This window comes from Xyrauchen texanus, chromosome 26 (genome assembly GCF_025860055.1).
Source record: "Xyrauchen texanus isolate HMW12.3.18 chromosome 26, RBS_HiC_50CHRs, whole genome shotgun sequence".
Lineage (NCBI taxonomy): Eukaryota > Metazoa > Chordata > Actinopteri > Cypriniformes > Catostomidae > Xyrauchen > Xyrauchen texanus.
The window spans coordinates 34,332,270-34,352,079 of NC_068301.1; the positions used below are offsets into that span (position 1 = coordinate 34,332,270).

At 39.4% G+C, this 19,810-nt stretch overlaps 1 protein-coding gene across 3 annotated transcripts in view; it reads left to right on the plus strand.

Moving 5' to 3' along the window:
- LOC127619876 (low-density lipoprotein receptor class A domain-containing protein 4-like) overlaps positions 1–15,714 on the plus strand; it is a 136,252-nt gene extending 120,538 nt beyond the window's left edge. For all 3 annotated transcript variants that reach the window (XM_052092894.1, XM_052092895.1, XM_052092896.1), the window contains 3 exons: positions 5,485–5,639; positions 8,686–8,739; positions 12,197–15,714. In XM_052092894.1, the coding sequence (XP_051948854.1) occupies positions 5,485–5,639; positions 8,686–8,739; positions 12,197–12,727 (740 nt within the window). In that variant the 3' untranslated portion in view covers positions 12,728–15,714. The remainder of the gene's footprint in view (positions 1–5,484; positions 5,640–8,685; positions 8,740–12,196) is intronic.
- The last annotated feature ends 4,096 nt before the right edge of the window (positions 15,715–19,810 follow it).

A 19,810-nucleotide genomic window follows, 5' to 3' on the forward strand; every position in this document is an offset into this window, starting at 1 on the left:
CTTTCACAAGATGTTAGCGTGAGCCGTTGTAAATGAGCATCTCCTTGTAACTTCACACAACCCAAACAACTAGTCGATTTTGGAAAATATGTAATTTTGCACATCCCTAGCTTTGAAATCTGTAAGCATTTATTATACATATTGTATACTTGAAAAAGATCACCCTCAACTGCAACGTACTTTAGATGTGTTTGAGCTCTGGGCCCGCTTTCACGAAAAAATGTTAAGGCTAAAAGTAGCTCCTAACGTGAAAACGTCCTAACGTCACTCCTAATTTTAGATCTCGTCACATTTTCATCTAAGAGTAGTTCATGAAGCACTTTAATGTTAAAAGTAGCTCCTAAACCCATGACAGCTTAGAAGTAGTCCTGAGTACTAAAGTGGCTGCTGATGTCAATCCACATTAAAAACAATTTATTACAATATTATTATGACATTGACCATTTAAAAAGGTATTGACTGAATTACAATTGAGTTGACCTTTAAAAAAGTTAACTCTACCACTAACTGAAACAACCCAATTACAACTGAGATAAAGGCTTGACAAATCTGCGCTCCCTGGCCATATCAAAATAAAACTGTGCGGTGTGGATGAATCAGCCACAACATTAAAAACACCCGCCTAATATTGTGAAGGTCCCCCTCGTGCTGCCAAAACAGAACCAACCCGCATCTCAGAATAGCATTCTGAGATGATATTTTTCTCACCACTATTGTACAGAGCAGTTATCTGAGCTACTGTAGACTTTATCAGTTCAAACTAGTCTGGCCAATATCTGTTGACCTCTCGCATCAAGACAGAACTGCCGCTCACTGGATGTTTTTTGTTTTCGTCACCATTCTGAGTAAATTCTAGAGACTGTTGTGTGTGAAAATCCCAGGAGATCAGCAGTTACAGAAATACTCAAACCAGCCCATCTGGCACCAACAATCATCCATGGGATTATTCTAAACAGCGATTCACACAATACTAATGTTTTAACTTAAGAAGAGTTCAGAAATCAATATTTGTTGGAATAACGCTGATTTTCAATCACAGCTTTCTTGTGTCTTGACATGCTCTCTACCAGTCTTTCACATTGCTGTTGGGTGACTTTATGCCACTCCTGGTGCAAAAATGAAAGTAGCTCAGCTTTGTTTGATGGCTTGTGGCCATCCATCTTACTCTTGATCACATTCCAGAGGTTTTCAACGGGATTCAGGTCTGGAGATTGGGCTGGCCATGACAGGGTCTTGATCCGGTGGTCCTCCATCCACACCTTGATTGACCTGGCTGTGAGGCATGGAGCATTGTCCTGCTGGAAAAAACAATCCTCAGAGTTAGAGAACATTGTCAAAGCAGAAGAAAGCAATTTTTTTCCAGGATTATCTTGTACGTGGATTGATTCATGCGTCCTTCACAAAGACTTCACTTCAGCCTTGTTGAAGCACCCCCAGATCATCAACGATCCTCCACCTGTTCTTCTAATGGTTAGACGGAGAACTGGAGAGGCCTTCGAGCCATAGTGTCTCGCACCGTCTGTGAAATTTGGTGGAGGATTGGTGATGATCTGGGGGTGCTTCATCAAGGAAATAAATAAGCAAATACAATGTGACGTAATCCATAGCAACAAGGTCAACTCTGCCTTATTCTTATCTTAAGATTTCCTTTAAAACTTGCTCTTAGCAGATTTGTGAATAGGTTTTAAGTAAAAACTCTTAGCTAGGAACACTTTGGAAAACTCCTAGTGGTAAGAAATAAATGTTTGTGAAAACAGCCCCTGATGGTTTTTGCGGTAGGGCTCACTTTAATGTAGCAGCTCTGCAGCAGTTTTAGAACCTAAACCTTCATGTGTTAGAGTGAATTATGGGAGTTTCTCAGTGTCCAGCAGGGCTAATAAGATTTTTGTGAATGTATGTGTGGCACATGTCTGCATGGTTTTCATGTGACTGGGAAACAAGCCTGTATTGACTGCGCTCATCTGTGTGTGAAAGTATGTCAGGCAGGGTGAGGTATGTTCAGGCGTCAGTCCTGGGTGTAACAAGCACCTGGAAGAATGCAACACATCTGATCAATTTTCACACTGAAGAAGTGACCCCAAAATAGCAAGTGAAGAGGAGACTGTCATGTCCATTCAGCCATTCCTTTCAAACAATTCCCAATGCATGCTCCTGTTTAAATAGTAAAAACAATGTTTTAAAATTCGCATCATTTAATTTGCTTCCTTCTTGACTTACCAATCTGTGGCAGGGCGGATGATTAGGCCAGGTTGTGATTCCACACACCCGGCCCCTAATTAGACTAATGCAACAGAGAGAGAGTTACAGGCAGCTGCCCGACACCTGTGTGTGTGTGTATGTCTTTTGGTTCAGTTCCTCATTAAAATATTAGTTATAATGTCAAGCCGGTTCTCGCCTCCTCCTTTCCATTGAACTGTGTTACATTGGTGCACGTAACTCTTTTGCACTGCCGTCTCCGGTCACCTTTATCCCTCTCGGGCTTCATCAGCCTAATTAGGGGCCAGGTGTGTGGAATCATGGCCTGGCCCTACCCTCCGCCCTGCCACACAAACATTCACAAAAATCAGTTTAATGATGTAGTGGACAAAAGCCATGTAGAATGGCATGTTATCACATTTTTGTGGATTAATCTATTACATCATTTTCTGATTTTGTTCAATTTCATTCCACACACATAACTTTAGTATTCTCATATGTGTTCTGTTTGCTGCCCTCTGGCGGTCAGAATGATGAACATGTTGGACTTGCTATAACATTATATTTATTTTTAGGTGACTGTCATGACACTTTTCACCACAGTAGTGTTAACATCATGCCTGAAAACACACAAACCTTTAAAGGTTAAAGTGTAGGCATCACTATTATTATTGCACATACTCTTGGTTTGGGATTTGTACAAACCCCTAACTTTTAGTATTAAACACTGCATGTACTTCAGACACTAATGTTACCTCAAATTCTGTGGCTCGTTGAGGAGAGGTAGGCTAGTACTTTCTAAGCAATCAGTCTTGCGATTTTTATCTGGTGGACAGCTCAGCTCTGGTGGAAAATTTGCAATCCTAAAATCCCAATTTACATTGAAGGAGGGATATGAGCCATATCTAGGGACCAGCTATCATAGAGACTTGGGTTGTGGGGTCTTTTGACATGGGCCAGTAAGTAACCACCTTACAACCACCCATAATACCCTAGAGACCACATAGCAACGCCCTGGTGACTGGACAAGCACAATTTTCTTTAGAAAATTAAAACATATATATATATATTTTTTTTTTTTTTTTTTTTTTTTTGGCAATCAAGGGTCAACAGTGCCATTCCACTTTTTCAGCCATCTTAGTTCCTGTAGTGCAAAGTTTAAAGCAAAAATGATTTTAAAATCAAACAAAAATACAAAGGTACCAGACTCTACTTAAAGGTGCACTAAGTTATTGATCTCATGTCATCTTAGACTTACACTGACACCTAGTGCTGTAGATGCAGCATCATTCAAACGCAATATTTTTCAGTTACTGATGCCAAGGTAAAAATTCACAATTCACAGTCAGCCGTGATTAATTCCGTGATGCATGAATGAAAATGTAAAATAACAGGACGGTTACTGAGATTAAGCGAGTAGTATTCGGCTGGTCATGTGATTCTAACATGGCAGTCCCCATGTGTGGACCCTCTCCATGTGGAATAAAACAGCTTTTATAAGGTTACTGATATGACTGGAGTCTTCATATTAATGTAAGTGCTCATGATTTCCTACTTATGTTACAAAATTACAATACATTTCTGGAGTTCAGCTTTTTTAATGAGGACAAAATTACTTTTGCACCTTTAACTTGTTTAATGAAGGAATGAACTATAATCCCATGAAGCATTGCAAATGACTTAATTGAATTAAAAACAATGGAAATATATAAAACTATTGATTTAAAGTTATTGTAAGTACAGAAAGAATATTTAAATTTGATTACAAAATATACAAGTAGTTTGAAGACTGAGGAATGATTTCCTCCCCATAATACTACCTCTTTAAACAATGAAGTTAAAATAACGCAGACTGATGGATTCAACAGATGCATCAATTAATAACCTCAAAGCTCACTATACAGTAAGTCTGTCTTTAAAGGTTTTTACACCGTTGAGCCAAAACATTATAACCACCTGCCTAATATGTTCTTGGTCCTCCACGTGCCACCAAAACAGCACCGACCCCCCAACGCATGGACTCTACAAGACCCCTGAAGGTGTCCTGTGGTATCTGGTACCAAGACATTAGAAGCAGATCCTTCAAGTCCTTTAAGCTGCGAGGTGGAGCCTCAGTGGATCGGACTTGTTGGTCCAGCACATCCCACAGATGCTTAATCGAATTGAGATCTGGGGAATTTGGAGGCACAGGGCAACACATTGAGCTCTTCATCATGTTCCTCAAACCATTCCCAAACAATGTGTGCAGTGTGACAGGGCGCATAATCCTGCTGAAAGAGGCCACTGCCATCAGGTAATACCACTGCCATGAAGGGTGTACCTGGTCTGCAATGACGTTTAGGTAGGTGGCATGTGTCAAATTGATGTCCACATGAATTGCAGGACCCAGTTTTTCCCAGCAGAACATTGCCCAGAGCATCACACTCCCTCCACCGGCTTGTCATCTTCCCACAGTGCTTCCAGGTTCCATCACTTCCTCAGGTAAACAGCACACACGTACACAGCCGTCCACGTGATGTAAAAGAAAACCGGACTCATAGGACCAGGCAACCTTCTTCCACTGCTCCATTGTCCAGTTCCGATGCTTGTGTACCCATTGTACTGTAGGTGCTTTCGATGGTAAACAGAGGTCATCATGGGTACTCAGCCCATATGCAGCAGGGTGCGATGCACTTTGTTGTGCCACATTCCTCTCGTAACATCATTAACATTTTCTGTGACTTGTGCCACAGTAGACCTTCTGTCGGTTCAGACCAGACGGGATAGCCTTCGTTGCCCTCATGCATCAATGAGCCTTGGGCACCCAACACCCTCTCGCTGGTGTGTGGTTTGTCCCTCCTTGGACCACTGTTGGTTGGTACTCACCACGGCTGACCGAGACCACCCCACAAACCTTGCTGTTTCAGAGATGCTCTGTCCCAGTCATCTGGCCATAAAAATTTGTCCCTTGTCAAAGTCGCTCAGGTCTTTACTCCTGCCCAGTTCTCCTGCATTCAGCATGTTGACTGATTGTTCGCTTACCATCTACTCTACCCAGACCTTGACATGTGAACTTGTTAGGAGATGATCAACATTATTCGCTTCACCTGTGAGTGGTCATAATATTTTGGCTCATCAGTGTAACATATCGTTTAAAATAATTATGCGATTTTTACTTTCAGAACCAGACTTTTGCGCTTTATTCCATTTAGAGCTGCTAGTGGCACAGATATTACACACTTCAGCTTTAACATTAGAGAATGAGTGGACAATGCTAATGATTTTCTCTCGGTTTTTCTTGTGTTGCAGCTGAACTGGAGTTTGTTCAGATAATAATCATAATTGTGGTGATGACTGTAATGGTAGTTGTGATCATCTGTTTGCTGAACCACTATCGGCTATCAGCCTGGGCCTTCCTTACACGTCACAGCCTGGCTCGCCGACAAGACGAGGGCATTCAGCCGGTAAGTGTGAGCATGTGTTTTCAATTCTGTGTGGGTGTTTGTTTTACAAATTAGTTAAGATGGTTGATTAGTTGTCCAATAACCAACTAACCCACTTGACCAGTGAGTTTAAATAATTTTTTAAAAGTAGATTTCTATTAGAGATGCACTGATTTAATGACCAAATATGTGACATTGGCCGATTGTTTAAAAACAGTTGATGAACAGGGTAGATCAGTCAATTATTTCCTGTCAAAATGGGGCAGAAATACATTTTGGGCCAATAAGACCCCAATGTGTCAAAGTGTCATGTTGTCATTGATAACACATTTTAATGTCACATTGGTTAATGTTTTACATGTAGCCGGTTGACAGTACAGCATGTATCTCATCCTCCTCAAGTCAAGTCAAGTGGCTTTTATTGTAGTTCAACCATATACAGGTGAAACTCGAAAAATTAGAATATCGTGCAAAAGTTCATTAATTTCAGTAATTCAACTTAAAAGGTGAAACTAATATATTATATAGACTCATTACAAGCAAAGTAAGATATTTCAAGCCTTTATTTGATATAATTTTGATGATTATGGCTTACAGCTTATGAAAACCCCAAATTCAGAATCTCAGAAAATTAGAATATTGTGAAAAGGTTCAGTATTGTAGGCTCAAAGTGTCACAATCTAATCAGCTAAACACCTGCAAAGGGTTCCTGAGCCTTTAAATGGTCTCTCAGTCTGGTTCAGTTGAATTCACAATCATGGGGAAGACTGCTGACCTGACAGTTGTGCAGAAAACCATCATTGACACCCTCCACAAGGAGGGAAAGCCTCAAAAGGTAATTGCAAAAGAAGTTGGATGTTCTCAAAGTGCTGTATCAAAGCACATTAATAGAAAGTTAAGTGGAAGGGAAAAGTGTGGAAGAAAAAGGTGCACAAGCAGCAGGGATGACCGTAGCCTGGAGAGGATTGTCAGGAAAAGGCCATTCAAATGTGTGGGGAGCTTCACAAGGAGTGGACTGAGGCTGGAGTTACTGCATCAAGAGCCACCACACACAGACGGGTCCTGGACATGGGCTTCAAATGTCAAACATCTTACCTGGGCTAAAGAAAAAAGAACTGGTCTGTTGCTCAGTGGTCCAAAGTCCTCTTTTCTGATGAGAGCAAATTTTGCATCTCATTTGGAAACCAAGGTCCCAGAGTCTGGAGGAAGAATGGAGAGGCACACAATCCAAGATGCTTGAAGTCCAGTGTGAAGTTTCCACAGTCTGTGTTGGTTTGGGGAGCCATGTCATCGGCTGGTGTTGGTCCACTGTGCTTTATTAAGTCCAGAGTCAACGCAGCCGTCTACCGGGACATTTTAGAGCACTTCATGCTTCCTTCAGCAGACAAGCTTTATGGAGATGCTGACTTCATTTTCCAGCAGGACTTGGCACCTGCCCACACTGCCAAAAGTACCAAAACCTGGTTCAATGACCATGGTATTACTGTGCTTGATTGGCCAGCAAACTCGCTTGACCTGAACCCCATAGAGAATCTATGGGGCATTGCCAAGAGAAAGATGAGAGACATGAGACCAAACAATGCAGAAGAGCTGAAGGCCGCTATTGAAGCATCTTGGTCTTCCATAACACCTCAGCAGTGCCACAGGCTGATAGCATCCATGCCACGCCGCATTGAGGCAGTAATTAATGCAAAAGGGGCCCAAACCAAGTACTGAGTACATATGCATGATTATACTTTTCAGAGGGCCGACATTTCTGTATTTAAAATCCTTTTTTTTATTGATTTCATGTAATATTCTAATTTTCTGAGATTCTGAATTTGGGGTTTTCATAAGCTGTAAGCCATAATCATCCAAATTATATCAAATAAAGGCTTGAAATATCTTACTTTGCTTGTAATGAGTCTATATAATATATTAGTTTCACCTTTTAAGTTGAATTACTGAAATTAATGAACTTTTGCACGATATTCTAATATTTCGAGTTTCACCTGTACAGTTAGTATAGTACACAGCGAAACTGAATGCAAGCCATAGCAGTGTGGGCAGTGTCTGAATTTTCACAAACAGACCATTTGCTCTACTGTTTCGTTCTTCTTTCTAGCTTGAGTGAAAAATGAAGAACTTCGCAGTGTGTATCGGAGCCTTTAGCATTACAGTAATATTTGAATTCTTCATATGCTAAAGCATCTCTAAATTCATCCCATTGAAAGCAAAGGCAATACAACCATTAAAGCACCTCTTTTTGTGGTGTCCAAATACACCACTTTAAACAATACATTTTAAAATGATTTATGTCAGACTCAAAATATTTTGTCAAGTTCAAAATGGTTTTAAAAATGTGATTTGAGACCCCTGTGCTCTATTCCATTGCTTTCCATTCCGCCCAAATATTTTTAAATTCAACAACCTGTGTGTCGCCATCTTACATTCATTTGTGTCTATTTACAAAGTTTCCACTCCACCATGTGTGTCCTGTCTGTGTGAGTTCTAAACTCGAGTGGGTGTTGAGTTCCTGTTCTTTCGTTTGATCACCATGGGTGTGACTTAGTGACCATGTTCATATGGGACTCATTGATGTGTGTGCCAACTTCTGAGTCTTTGCAGCAGTGCCAGTTGACTCGCGCGTGTTATGCACCTCCTTATGTTGATTTATGTTTTGTTGTTTAGTGCTGAGACATGCTCGTCTAGACTGCAGTCCATATTTACCTCCCAGAGAGAGAGAGAGTTATAAAAAGATAGGAAGAGGATGAAGGCATGATTTAGGGACAGATGCAGAGCATGAAAGGAGAAAAAACAGCTAAGCTCTTAAATTCAGAAACAAGCTCGTAAATTAGAAATAGTGCATTGCTCCTTTTTGCAGCATTTTGTCTGTTTTATTTTCTAGAGGCTGCAAAATAAACCAGAGGTCCTGTATTAAAGATGCATGTAATGAATTCATTCTTATATTGGTGTTTTGCTTTTCTGCCAAAAATCAAACCTCAATGCATTAGATGTTGATTTAAATGCATCAATGTTGATTATATGTGTTGTCAAATTGTCCATATCTCTTCTGGATCTTTTCTAGGATGGCTGTGCATGGCCAACAGATAGTTTGGTGACACAACAAGGAGCCACTGAGGTTAGTTGAGTCAACTGACCTATTATACAACCTGTCTAAAAAATACAGTTTAATTTTCTTATGTTTTCATGTCATTAATAGGGCTAGAGGAGAATGCAGATTAATGTTTTGTCTTTTGACAATATTTAATATTGATCAAAACATTTATGTATTTGCTCTAAATATTTATATATTATATAATTTTTTCAATGTACATTGAAACGATGGTTTAGTTTGGTTGTTTAGAATAGTTTTTAACCCATTTTAAAGAAATATATATATTGAATCATTTTTATCTATATAAATAAGAATAAAACATACAATATAATGTATACAACCATGTGCATTAATGTCATGTATAGGGCTCGAGGAGATTGCTTAAAAATTTTATTTAAATTTTGTTTATTAATCTTTTGACGATATTTAATAATATTTCTCACCATATTTCTCTCTAAATAAACACAGATAATTATATTTTAACATTGTTATCTAAAACAACAATATCTTATATATAAGTACATAGAATTAAACATACATTTTTACCTGTAGTTGAAGTCAGAGGTTTGCATACACATACGCACATATCAAACTCAGTTTTTCTCAATTCCTGACATTTAATCATAGAAAACGTTCCCTGTATTAGGTCAGTTAGGATAATTGTATTTTAAGAATGTGAAATGTCTTAAAATATTAAAAGAGATATTTATTTATTTCAGCTTTTATTTCTTTCATCACATCCCCAGTGAGTCAGACGTTTACATACACTTTGTTAGTAAAGTTGCCTTTAAATTGTTTAACTCGGGTCAGATGTTTTGAGGGTCCTTTCACAAGCTTCTCACAATAAGTTGCTGGAATTTTGTCCCATTCCTCCAGACAGAACTGGTGTAACTGAGTCAGGTTTGTAGGCCTCCTTGCTCACACACGCTTTTTCAGTTCTGCCCTGAAATCGGATTGAGGTCAGGGCTTTGTGATGGCCACTCCATTACCTTGACTTTGTTGTCCTTAAGCCATTTTTCCACAACTTTGGAGGTATGCTTGGTGTCATTTTCCATTTGGAAGACCCATTTGCAATGAGCTTTAACTTCCTGTCTGATGTCTTGAGATGTTGCTTCAATATATCAACATAATTTTCCTTCCTCATGATGCCATCTAATTTGTGAAGTGCACCAGTCCCTCCTGTAGCAAAACACCCCCACAACATGATGCTGCCACCCCTATAATTCAAGGTTGGGATGGTGTTCTTCGGCTCGCAAGCCTCACCCTTTTTCCTCCAAACATAACAATGGTCATTATAGCCAAACAGTTCAATTTTTATCTCATCAGTCCAGAGGACATTTCTTCAAAAAGTAAGATCTTTGTCCCCATGTGCACTTGCAAACTGTAGTCTGGCTTTTTTATGGTGGATATGGAGCAGCCTTTCAGGTTATTTCGACATATTTTCCATATTTACTATGGATGATATATATACTTGTCTGCCTGTTTCCTCAAGCATCTTCACAAGGTCCTTTGCTGTTGTTCTGCAGAATCGCGTATCAATATTTGCTGTGAAAGGCCCTTAAATAAAGTTAATTCTATATAAATCAATACATAATTCAAATAATTATAAATATACTGTATATAATCTTGAGACATTTACCATATCCCTTTATGATTTTTAATTAGTAGCACCTAATAAACTAGCAAAAAATACATAATTATTATGTTTAACAGTATTAAAAATGAATGTCCACATGTGGACAGCGAGACTACATTGTGAAATTTTAAATACACTAAGCTATAGAAAGTCAGATTTTTTTTTCATCAGATTCTTTATTATGTTTCCAGGAGTGTTGGTTATTCATGTTTTTGAGACACTACAGACATTACAGCTCATTTTCTGTAAAGCTGAATAAATCATTCTTATTCAAAGTAATGTCCAGCATCATCCAATCACTGCCAACCATGTTAAAATTAAATATAGCATTATAAAATTCTGAATCTATGTACTGATTACTTAATGCAGCTAGATTATAACGTGATGACTCGTGACTTATTGAATCATAACATATGTCACTCTGTTTATTATGGTGAAGAAAATTGGCAATACGCAGCTTTACTAATAAGAGAGAGTTTGGAAAGAAAGATGGCTGGATCAGATCCAGAGCAACGGAGCCAATACCACGTGCGGGTGGAAATGAGCAGGCACACAAAGTAACTGAACGAAACAGGCGGCAGAATTTGAAACACCAGCCTAAGTCGAACATAAAACCGCGGTTCTGCTCACTCCATGAATTTCAGTGAGTGTGAGAGAGAGCGAAAAATCAGGGGTTCATGCAATTTAACAGAGGATACATGCTGGTTCAGATCACTCAATAAAATAATATTTCACCCAAAAATTACGATCTCACTAATCGAAACAGCAATCAGCGATTGTAGTTAAAACATACAAGGTTATACTCAAAACATCAAACATTCAGCATCAAATATATGATTTAGTTGTACAAGAAAAGTCACAGTTTCTAAACTAAATCTGCCCAGATATCAAGCCTTGGGAAATCCTGTGTGATTTTGCAGGCTTGTCCGTTTGAAATCCCTGTTGCGTTGAGCAGTCAGGAGAAAACGATCTGGATTCGGTCCTTTGTCTTACGCTCGTCAGCGAAAAGACGTGTCTCCGTGTTATTTCTCAGGTCCGGTGATGGAGAGAAATGCAGAAGGTAGTCAGCATTGATATAAAACGATTTGAGAAGGGAAGCTGGTCGCCTTTTCCGTTTTCTAAATAAATTCATTGTTATCTCGTAGTGAAAATGAATTAACTGGTTGTAATAAGTACACTACACAACTGGAACAAAGCTAAGTTAATCTTACTCTATCATGGCCAAATGGTGAGGTTAGAAAAACGTTGTCTCTTTGTCCAGAAGGAGGGAAAATCCTTTGTATGTGTAGATACGCGTCTCTTTAAACTGCAGGCTTGCGCAGCTGTATGCAGAGAGAGCGAACTCACTGCTGTTTGCCGGTTTTGTTGACAAAATGACGTCATCGGTCATAGGCCGCTTTTGACCAATGACGTTTGAGGCTGGGTCCATGGGCGGGACAAGTTGAAATTGACAAGTTTTGAATGATCCATGCTCGTGAAGGACTAGGCCGTTTTTGGAGGCTCATTATACAGTATACAGTACTATGACACAATTCCCTCACCATCTCCTGTTTCACATCGCCTTGTTATTTCAACTCATCAAATAGTTATTAGTCTTAAATTGCCCCTGTCTCAACTTTTTTGGAGCATGTTGCAATTTAAATTTACTGTACATTTAAAAAAAAAAAAAAAACATAAAAATTCACATGGAAAAACATATAATGTGTAGTTGTAGTGCTTTCAATATATCAAAGGGTGAATATAATTTACAAGACACTTCATCCTTTTTGTTTTTATTATGTATTTATGTAAACCTTTACACTGCACTCTCATTTCTAATCTTTTGGGGGTTTTTTTCATTTTAAGGTGATGTATGGTCCACGGAGTGGAGACCGCTTCAACCCGCCTTCATTTATGCAAAGGGACCGATTCAGCCGCTTCCAGCCCACCTACCCGTACCTGCAGCAGGACATCCACTTACCACCCACCATTTGCCTGTCAGATGGCGAGGAGTTGCCGCCCTATAAGGGCCCCTGTACGCTGCAACTTAGAGACCCTGAGCAGCAGCTCGAGCTTAGCCGTGCGTCTGTGCGCGCTCCACCCAACCGGACCATTTTCGACAGCGATCTGATAGACATTTACGTGCATGGAGGCGGGCCACGGCCCCCGAGCAGCAACTCTGGGAAGAGTGCCTCGAACTCGCACGTAGAGGGGCCGCCACCCACCTATAGTGAGGTGATGGGTCAGACGTACCCAGGCTCCACCTCCTTCCTGCACCAGCACAGCAATAACGCACCACCCTTCAATCAGAGGACAGCCAGTGGCTCCGCCCAACCTGGCACAAGAACAACCCCGTTCGTCAAGGTTAAGGATAGTCGGCGCGACAAACCGGTGTGACTAGGAGGCACTTGTGCTCTCTGGTACTGCCTCCAGGACCTAGAGTGGAGTGGCTTCACTCTTTGTCACGCCTTTTGCACAATTTGAATAGAGAATTGAGGAACCAAGCTTACATATGTTTTTTGTGTTTTTTTGTGGCTAGAACTTCGGGGCCATGTATGGATGTTTGGGCTTCTTGGCTAAATCTTTGTCTGTTTGTTTGGTTTTGTATGCTTTCCTGTAGTTAAAGAAAACGTGTGTTGGCACAGATTGTTTGCGTGAGAGACCACCTAGGTCATAGGATTGAGACATTTTTTATTTGTTTGTGCATTTCCTGGACTTGTAAACATAAACTGTTCACAAACAATCAAAATTTAAATTGAGTGCCATGATATTATATATTGGGGATATAAGACTCACCACAACAACAAGTTTTTACGTTGCACTTGTTCTTTAAAGTGTATACATGGCTACCGGTACCTGGAATTTTTTTCCTTGTACATTTTTTTTTTTCTGAAATGGAGATGTAGAACTCTGATCCAGCCTAAAATCTCCACAATTGAACTGCATCATGGCACTTATTAAAAGGGGGTTTAACAAACTGTTCAAATTCCAAATAATTTTCCACTGACCAAGTGAGAGATATTGGAATGGATATCTGCAAGATGGAAGTTACGAAACATACGCCACTTTCATCCTGTCGAGTAGCACTTTAAACTTACGTCACTTCAGCATTGTCATGGGGTCCAAGTGCAAGGAAATCATGGGAACTGTAGTCTTATGCACATCATCACGTGTCATATCTCGTTTATCGTTTGTTTATCATTTTCCACTAAGAAAAGCATGCATCATATAGTTTTCCAGTTATCCACACTATATCTCATATTTTATCCCTAATTGTTCTCTCCTGGAATGGCGTTTAATTCCAAGGCACCACAGGAACATGGTTTTGCTTGTTTATCCTCCACCAGTATTTATTCTTTGTGAAAGTGTACCTAGCACGATCCGCTGTAACATCCATGTGTTCCCCCATTTTTTTATTTCAGATTATCACCACATGGAACACATTTGGAATGCTTTCAGACATGTTGATTGTTTTTGTGATCAAATCCGAGCTTTGTAAACCATCGGCTTTTATCTCATAGAAAACTTATCAGAGCTTAGCTATTTATTTGTTAATAACTATTTATTTATGTTACCAGTTTAACAGGATCTTTGGTTCATGTGGATGGGAAAGCCACTGTTTTCCCCAAAATAGGTTTCTGTACAATCACTTTTGCATGATTTACAAGCAAATGTTATTTCCCATTCGGTTTAATGTTTGGTTTGAAGCTTCAAAACGACCTCCTCTCATTGGCTCTGCTTCCTATCACTCATTCTGGCTGCGCAGTTTGAGTTTTTACTGTATTGCTGCTACTGCTGCTGCTGCTGCTTATGTAGGCTTATATCCGCTTCCCCATTACTTTATATTCCCATAGATTTTTCTTTTCCGTTTGTTAACATTCATAGTCGTACTAGGAAAACAAATGGAAATGTATTTTTTACGTTTTACGCAGGTTTGCATGTTACTATTTACATGAGGAAATTTGGTGCCTAACAGTCATGTTTAAGCAGACATAGAAACCCACTTGCACTCAAAAGTCCCCACCTTTGTTGTGCCTCACTTCCTATGGTGCTTCTTTCAGTAGTCGGACTCTGTTTTTTTGTATGGTGCTGTATATAACTTGAATATATTATGCACATATCCTACCCAATGGGTAGAAAACCACAAGAAAGCATTGTTAATACTGTAATATAATGTATAGAGAATATTAAAAAGAAAAATTTAACACAATGGCATCAAGTTTTGTGAATGCCTTCAATTGTGCTTTGTCTTTTTTGTAAAAATAAAGTTTGCAAAGAGAAATGCTACAGTATGGTCACATAAAGACATAAATACTTCTTATATTTTTCTTTCCTATACAGTAAATGCAAATCTGTTATGTGATGAAACAAATATTCTGATTATAAGGCAGTTATATAAAGGATAACTAGCTGCTGCTTTTGTAACTTCCGAAGAAAGAATTATAAATGCCAGCACTTGTCATTTTATTTATTGAAATGTTTATTTTGTGACTGCTAAATGTTTGGACTTGTAAGAACCACACCCAGTCAATCGCAGAAAATAACTTAACGTAAAATAATTGTACCGAAGTTAACAAAATAAATTGGACAAATGCAACAGATTGCTGATTTTGGGCTCCCACAGAAACAGAAAGGACATTTTGTGGTTTATATCAAAACAGCAGCTCAAGTTGAGGCTATATCTTATTGGTGGGACATCCAACAAAAGGGATTTACTGGTTGCAATTCTAATGTGAGAAACAGCAAGAGCAAATGCATAACAGGAGGAAAATCCAGCCCATTGCATGTTCATTTTGCAATTTTGCATAGCAGTCTCGTTCCGAGCTCTGCACCGAATGGCTAATCTTCAGAAACATGCTGTGTTCCGTTTCATGTATCTGCTTGAATGAACGAATAAACAAATGACTGACTGACTGACTGACTGACTGACTGAAGAGTCATGTGGCTGAATTCAGCATCTTGTTCAGAGAATGGATCAGGAATTCCGACTCCACAGAAATTCATTGCATCAATGGCCTTGTGCAAGATCACATCACGGGACTTCATGAGCTATTGTGGACTACAAACATTTCTTTTTTACAAGGAAAAAACAGTTTATTGAGCAAGGAACACTGCTGTCCTTATGCCTTTTTAATTTTTTTTGTTCTGTTATTTAATTGTGATGTCAGCGGTTTTCAGTTTGAGGTCTGTTAATTGCAATACTTTTACAGGAAAAAGGTGACTAAAAACTATTTTAAAAATGAATAAAAACGAATAAATACAAGGACAAAAGAAAAATCAATAAAACTATTGCTCAAAGATGCTGTTGTAGTCCCTCATGAAACGATTCCACGCTTGTTCTTTCGCTGTCATCGAATGGCTAGAGAGAGCAATAAAGTTGAGGAAAACATGCACTGTAGAATGAGTCTCTTTGTGTTTCTGTCAACTTGTTATTCTCCTAAATGTGAATCAACTCAGCCAAAACAAACTACTTTCAAAGCTTGTTCCATTGAAGCTGGACTATCTTTACATTTAAAAAAAGTTTTACACCTAAAGAAATTAATAGTGAATGAATTCTGACAGTACAAATAAATTCTTACAAATAGATAAAATGTACACTCACATAAGATCAATAATTTTATGATCTAGAAAAGCTGGTTAAGTTTGGAATAGCATGCTAACATATTACTCTTACTACTGTATTTCTGCAGTATATACTACAGTCTGTAGCTATACTGAGCACAGTATGCATGGAATAGCCAGAACACATTGTGCAGAATACTGTATTGCCCAATTTGTGCTTGACCTGACCTTCCATTTACAGTTTGACTCATTATTTGATTGAAATAACAAATGTTTATCAAAATCTTTTTACTAGAGCTGTCAATCGACTACATTTTTTCAACGAATGAATTACGTGACATGCCAATTAATTAATCAAGTGTATCACGCACATCATTTTTTGCTGAGAATGACCCACAAATAGAGATAATTCATATAAATAATGCATAATAATTTTCTATGCTATAATCAATATAAACATACCTTTTTCAGGACACTGTATTTTAAAGATAATTTTGTAAAAAACAAATAACTTTACAGATCTTTATTGTAAAGGGTTTTAAATAATGTTTCCATGCTTGTTCAATGAACCATAAACATTTAATGTACATGCACCTGTGGAATGGTGTTAAGACACTAACAGCTTACAGACGGAAGGCAATTAAGGTCACCGTTATAAAAACTTAGCACACTAAAGAGACCTTTCTACTGACTCTGAAAAACACCAAAATATAGATGCCCAGGGTCCTTGCTCATCTGTATGAATGTGCATTAGGCATGCTGCATGGAGGCATGAGGACTGCAGATGTGGCCAGGGCAATAAACTACAATATCCGTAATGTGAGACGCTTAAGACAGCGCTACAGGGAGACAGGAAGGACAGCTGATCATCCTCGCAGTGGCAGACCACATGTAACAACACCTTAACAGGTTCGGTACATCTGAATATCACACCTGCGGGACAGGTACAGGATGGCAACAACAACTGCCCGTGTTACGCCAGGAAAGCACAATCCCTCCATCAGTGCTCAGACTGTCTGCAATAGGCTGAGAGATGCTGGACTGAGGGCTTGTAGGCCTGTTGTAAGGCAGGTCCTTACCAGACAACACCGGCAACAACGTCGCCTATGGGCACAAACCCACCTTCGCTGGATCAGACAGGACTGGCAAAAAGTGCTCTTCACTGACGAGTTGTGGTTTTGTCTCACCAGGGGTGATGGGTCGGACTCTCGTTTATCGTTGAAGGAATGAACGTTACACCGAGGCCTGTACTCTGGAGCGGGATCGATTTGGAGGTGGAGGGTCCGTCATGGTCTGGGGCGGTGTGTCACAGCATCATCAGACTGAGCTTGTTGTCATTGCAGGCCATCTCAATGCTATGCGTTACAGGGAAGACATCCTCCCCCCTCATGTGGTACCCTTCCTGCAGCCTCATCCTGACATGACCCTCCAGCATGACAATGCCACCAGCCATACTGCTTGTTCTGTGCGTGATTTCCTGCAAGACAGGAATGTGTGTTCTGCCATGGCCAGCGAAGAGCCCGGATCTCAATCCCATTGAGCATGTCTGGGACCTGTTGGATCAGAGGGTAAGGGCTAGGGCCATTCCCTCAGAAATGTCTGGGAACTTGCAAGTGACTTGGTGGAAGTGTGGGGTAACATCTCACAGCACGAACTGGCAAATATGTTGCAGTCCATGAGGAGGAGATGCACTGCAGTACTTAATGCAGCTGGTGGCCACACCAGATCCTGACTGTTACTTTTGATTTCTGCTTCCTCAGAGTGAGCGAATCTCATTCTTTGACTGTGCTGCCACCTATTTACGCAGCTTGTCAAATCAGATGTACTTCAAGCTTGAAAAAGTCAGTGATTTTGCTTGCTGACATCGCCTCTACAACCATAGATATCTATGCATAGATAACTTGATAGCAGCTGTTGCTATGGACCGCGATACGTTGGCGTGTCCGCCATATTGGATAGGTCAAGAGCCGTCCGTCAACACATGAATGTAAAGTGACAGATACGGTCTGCAAAAGTCTATTGTATTTTCCAACTAACTTTCAGATTATCTGATTTTCCACAAACATTGGTCAATATTTTAGATAATACAGGGTTTTTTTCTGTCACAAACAGCAATTAAAGTCCTCTACAAATGAATATATCAATGCAAACATACTGAAAATGAGCATCCAGTCAGTCAAATCATTACTTGATGAACTGTTTCCAACAGTCATGCCTGCAGCTGTATGACGTACCATGATATATTTACAGTTTTTTTCAATCCCTAACAAGCGCTTACCCATACTTCAGATACTTTTTCTAAACTCTTAACACAGACTCACACCTACAAAACACAATTGGCCAAATGGATAATTTTCTTCTCAAAAGCACATTTTGTTAAATATATACTAACTCTTCATTTCAAAATAGAACACATCTTTCTCTGCACACACTAACTTTACCAAAACACTGGAAATCTGACTCAAAATGAAATGATCCTGTCAAAGAATAACACTTGTTTTCACTTCACAAGGTACATGCAGTCAATCAAAGTACACCAGGTTTCAAAATACTGGCTATTGTTGACATTACAAAAACTGCATTGAATCCTGCCTCATCTATGTATATGAATTCATGAGGGGCCTGGTTGGCCTCCAATTCCATAACTCTCTGAAACAAAGTTTATGTAAATCATGTCATTACTGTATACCATACTGTACTGTAACCTATTACTGTGTAGGTTACCTACTTGCAAAGTGCAAAGCTTATAGAACTGGACATTGAATTGAATATACACTATACCTGGACATATTGTCGTCGTAGCTTCTTGACTCTCTCACTGTTCCTCTCAAAGGGAACAGTGTAGAGCTGCTTCATCCGCACTCTGTGTTCTGGACAATGTCCGCGTAATGGTTGTGAGGCTGATGCAATCGATATTGTCAAATATCTCATGGTCCTCCACAATTCTAGTTTGAATTTCATGCAGTTTTATTGCATTATTTGCAACAACCATTTCTACAATGGCAAGCTCTTGATCATTATTGAGGAGCTTTCTTCTTCCCCCAGAGGGTGGAAGACATTGCATTCTTTAGAGGGACAAAAAATTCAACATATGCAGTACTGTATGACCTGATTGACATGTCAAGTGAGAATAGAAACAATCCATGTAAAATGCAATACTTACCTGTTGGTTTGTTGAAAGATGCGTATAATGGAGGCAACCGTTGACCGCCTCAAATTGGGCTGCACTCTTTCACCAGCCTCTCTTAGTGAAAGTCCGTGGTTGATTACATGGTCAATGATAGTGGCACGAATTTCATCACTGACTACTGTTCTTGCTGCCCAAGTTTTGAGTTGGTTCTTTTCAGTGAATTGGCCAAACGGGCTTGCAAAATGGTCTGAATTGATTAATGATTCAGTACAATTCATTCAGATCACTCTCTCACTGAATCATTTGGAGCAGTTTCTCACACAGTAAAACAGTATTGGGATATTTATGAATACAACGCTGGACACAGAGTAAATGTACCTACAGTCAACTGAAACAAAAGGCTGTGTTTTTGAGAGGGAACTTTGAGAAACTTCAGCTAATGTTGTGTTATGTTAACAAGGGGCTGTTCAAACTGAACGTGTTTTTGCATCCGCTTGCGCTGTTTTTCAATTGTTTTCCATGTGATCATTCGCTAGATGGATGTCTTTTAACAACTGTGTAGTGTTTCACAGCGTTGTCAAGCTCTGTCAAGTCAAAAATTACTTTTTCAACAGATTCTCGAGACGTGTTCTGCTGTTTTCGTTGGTGGGCGTTTTGCTTTTTTAGCGTGAGAACATGTCTGTCTGAACGGTTACTGGAAGAAATATTTTAGCCAATAGTTACATGAACGCTACTCTACTCGAGAAAATAAATACATGCTTATCTCGAAGTCACTAGAATTGAATGTT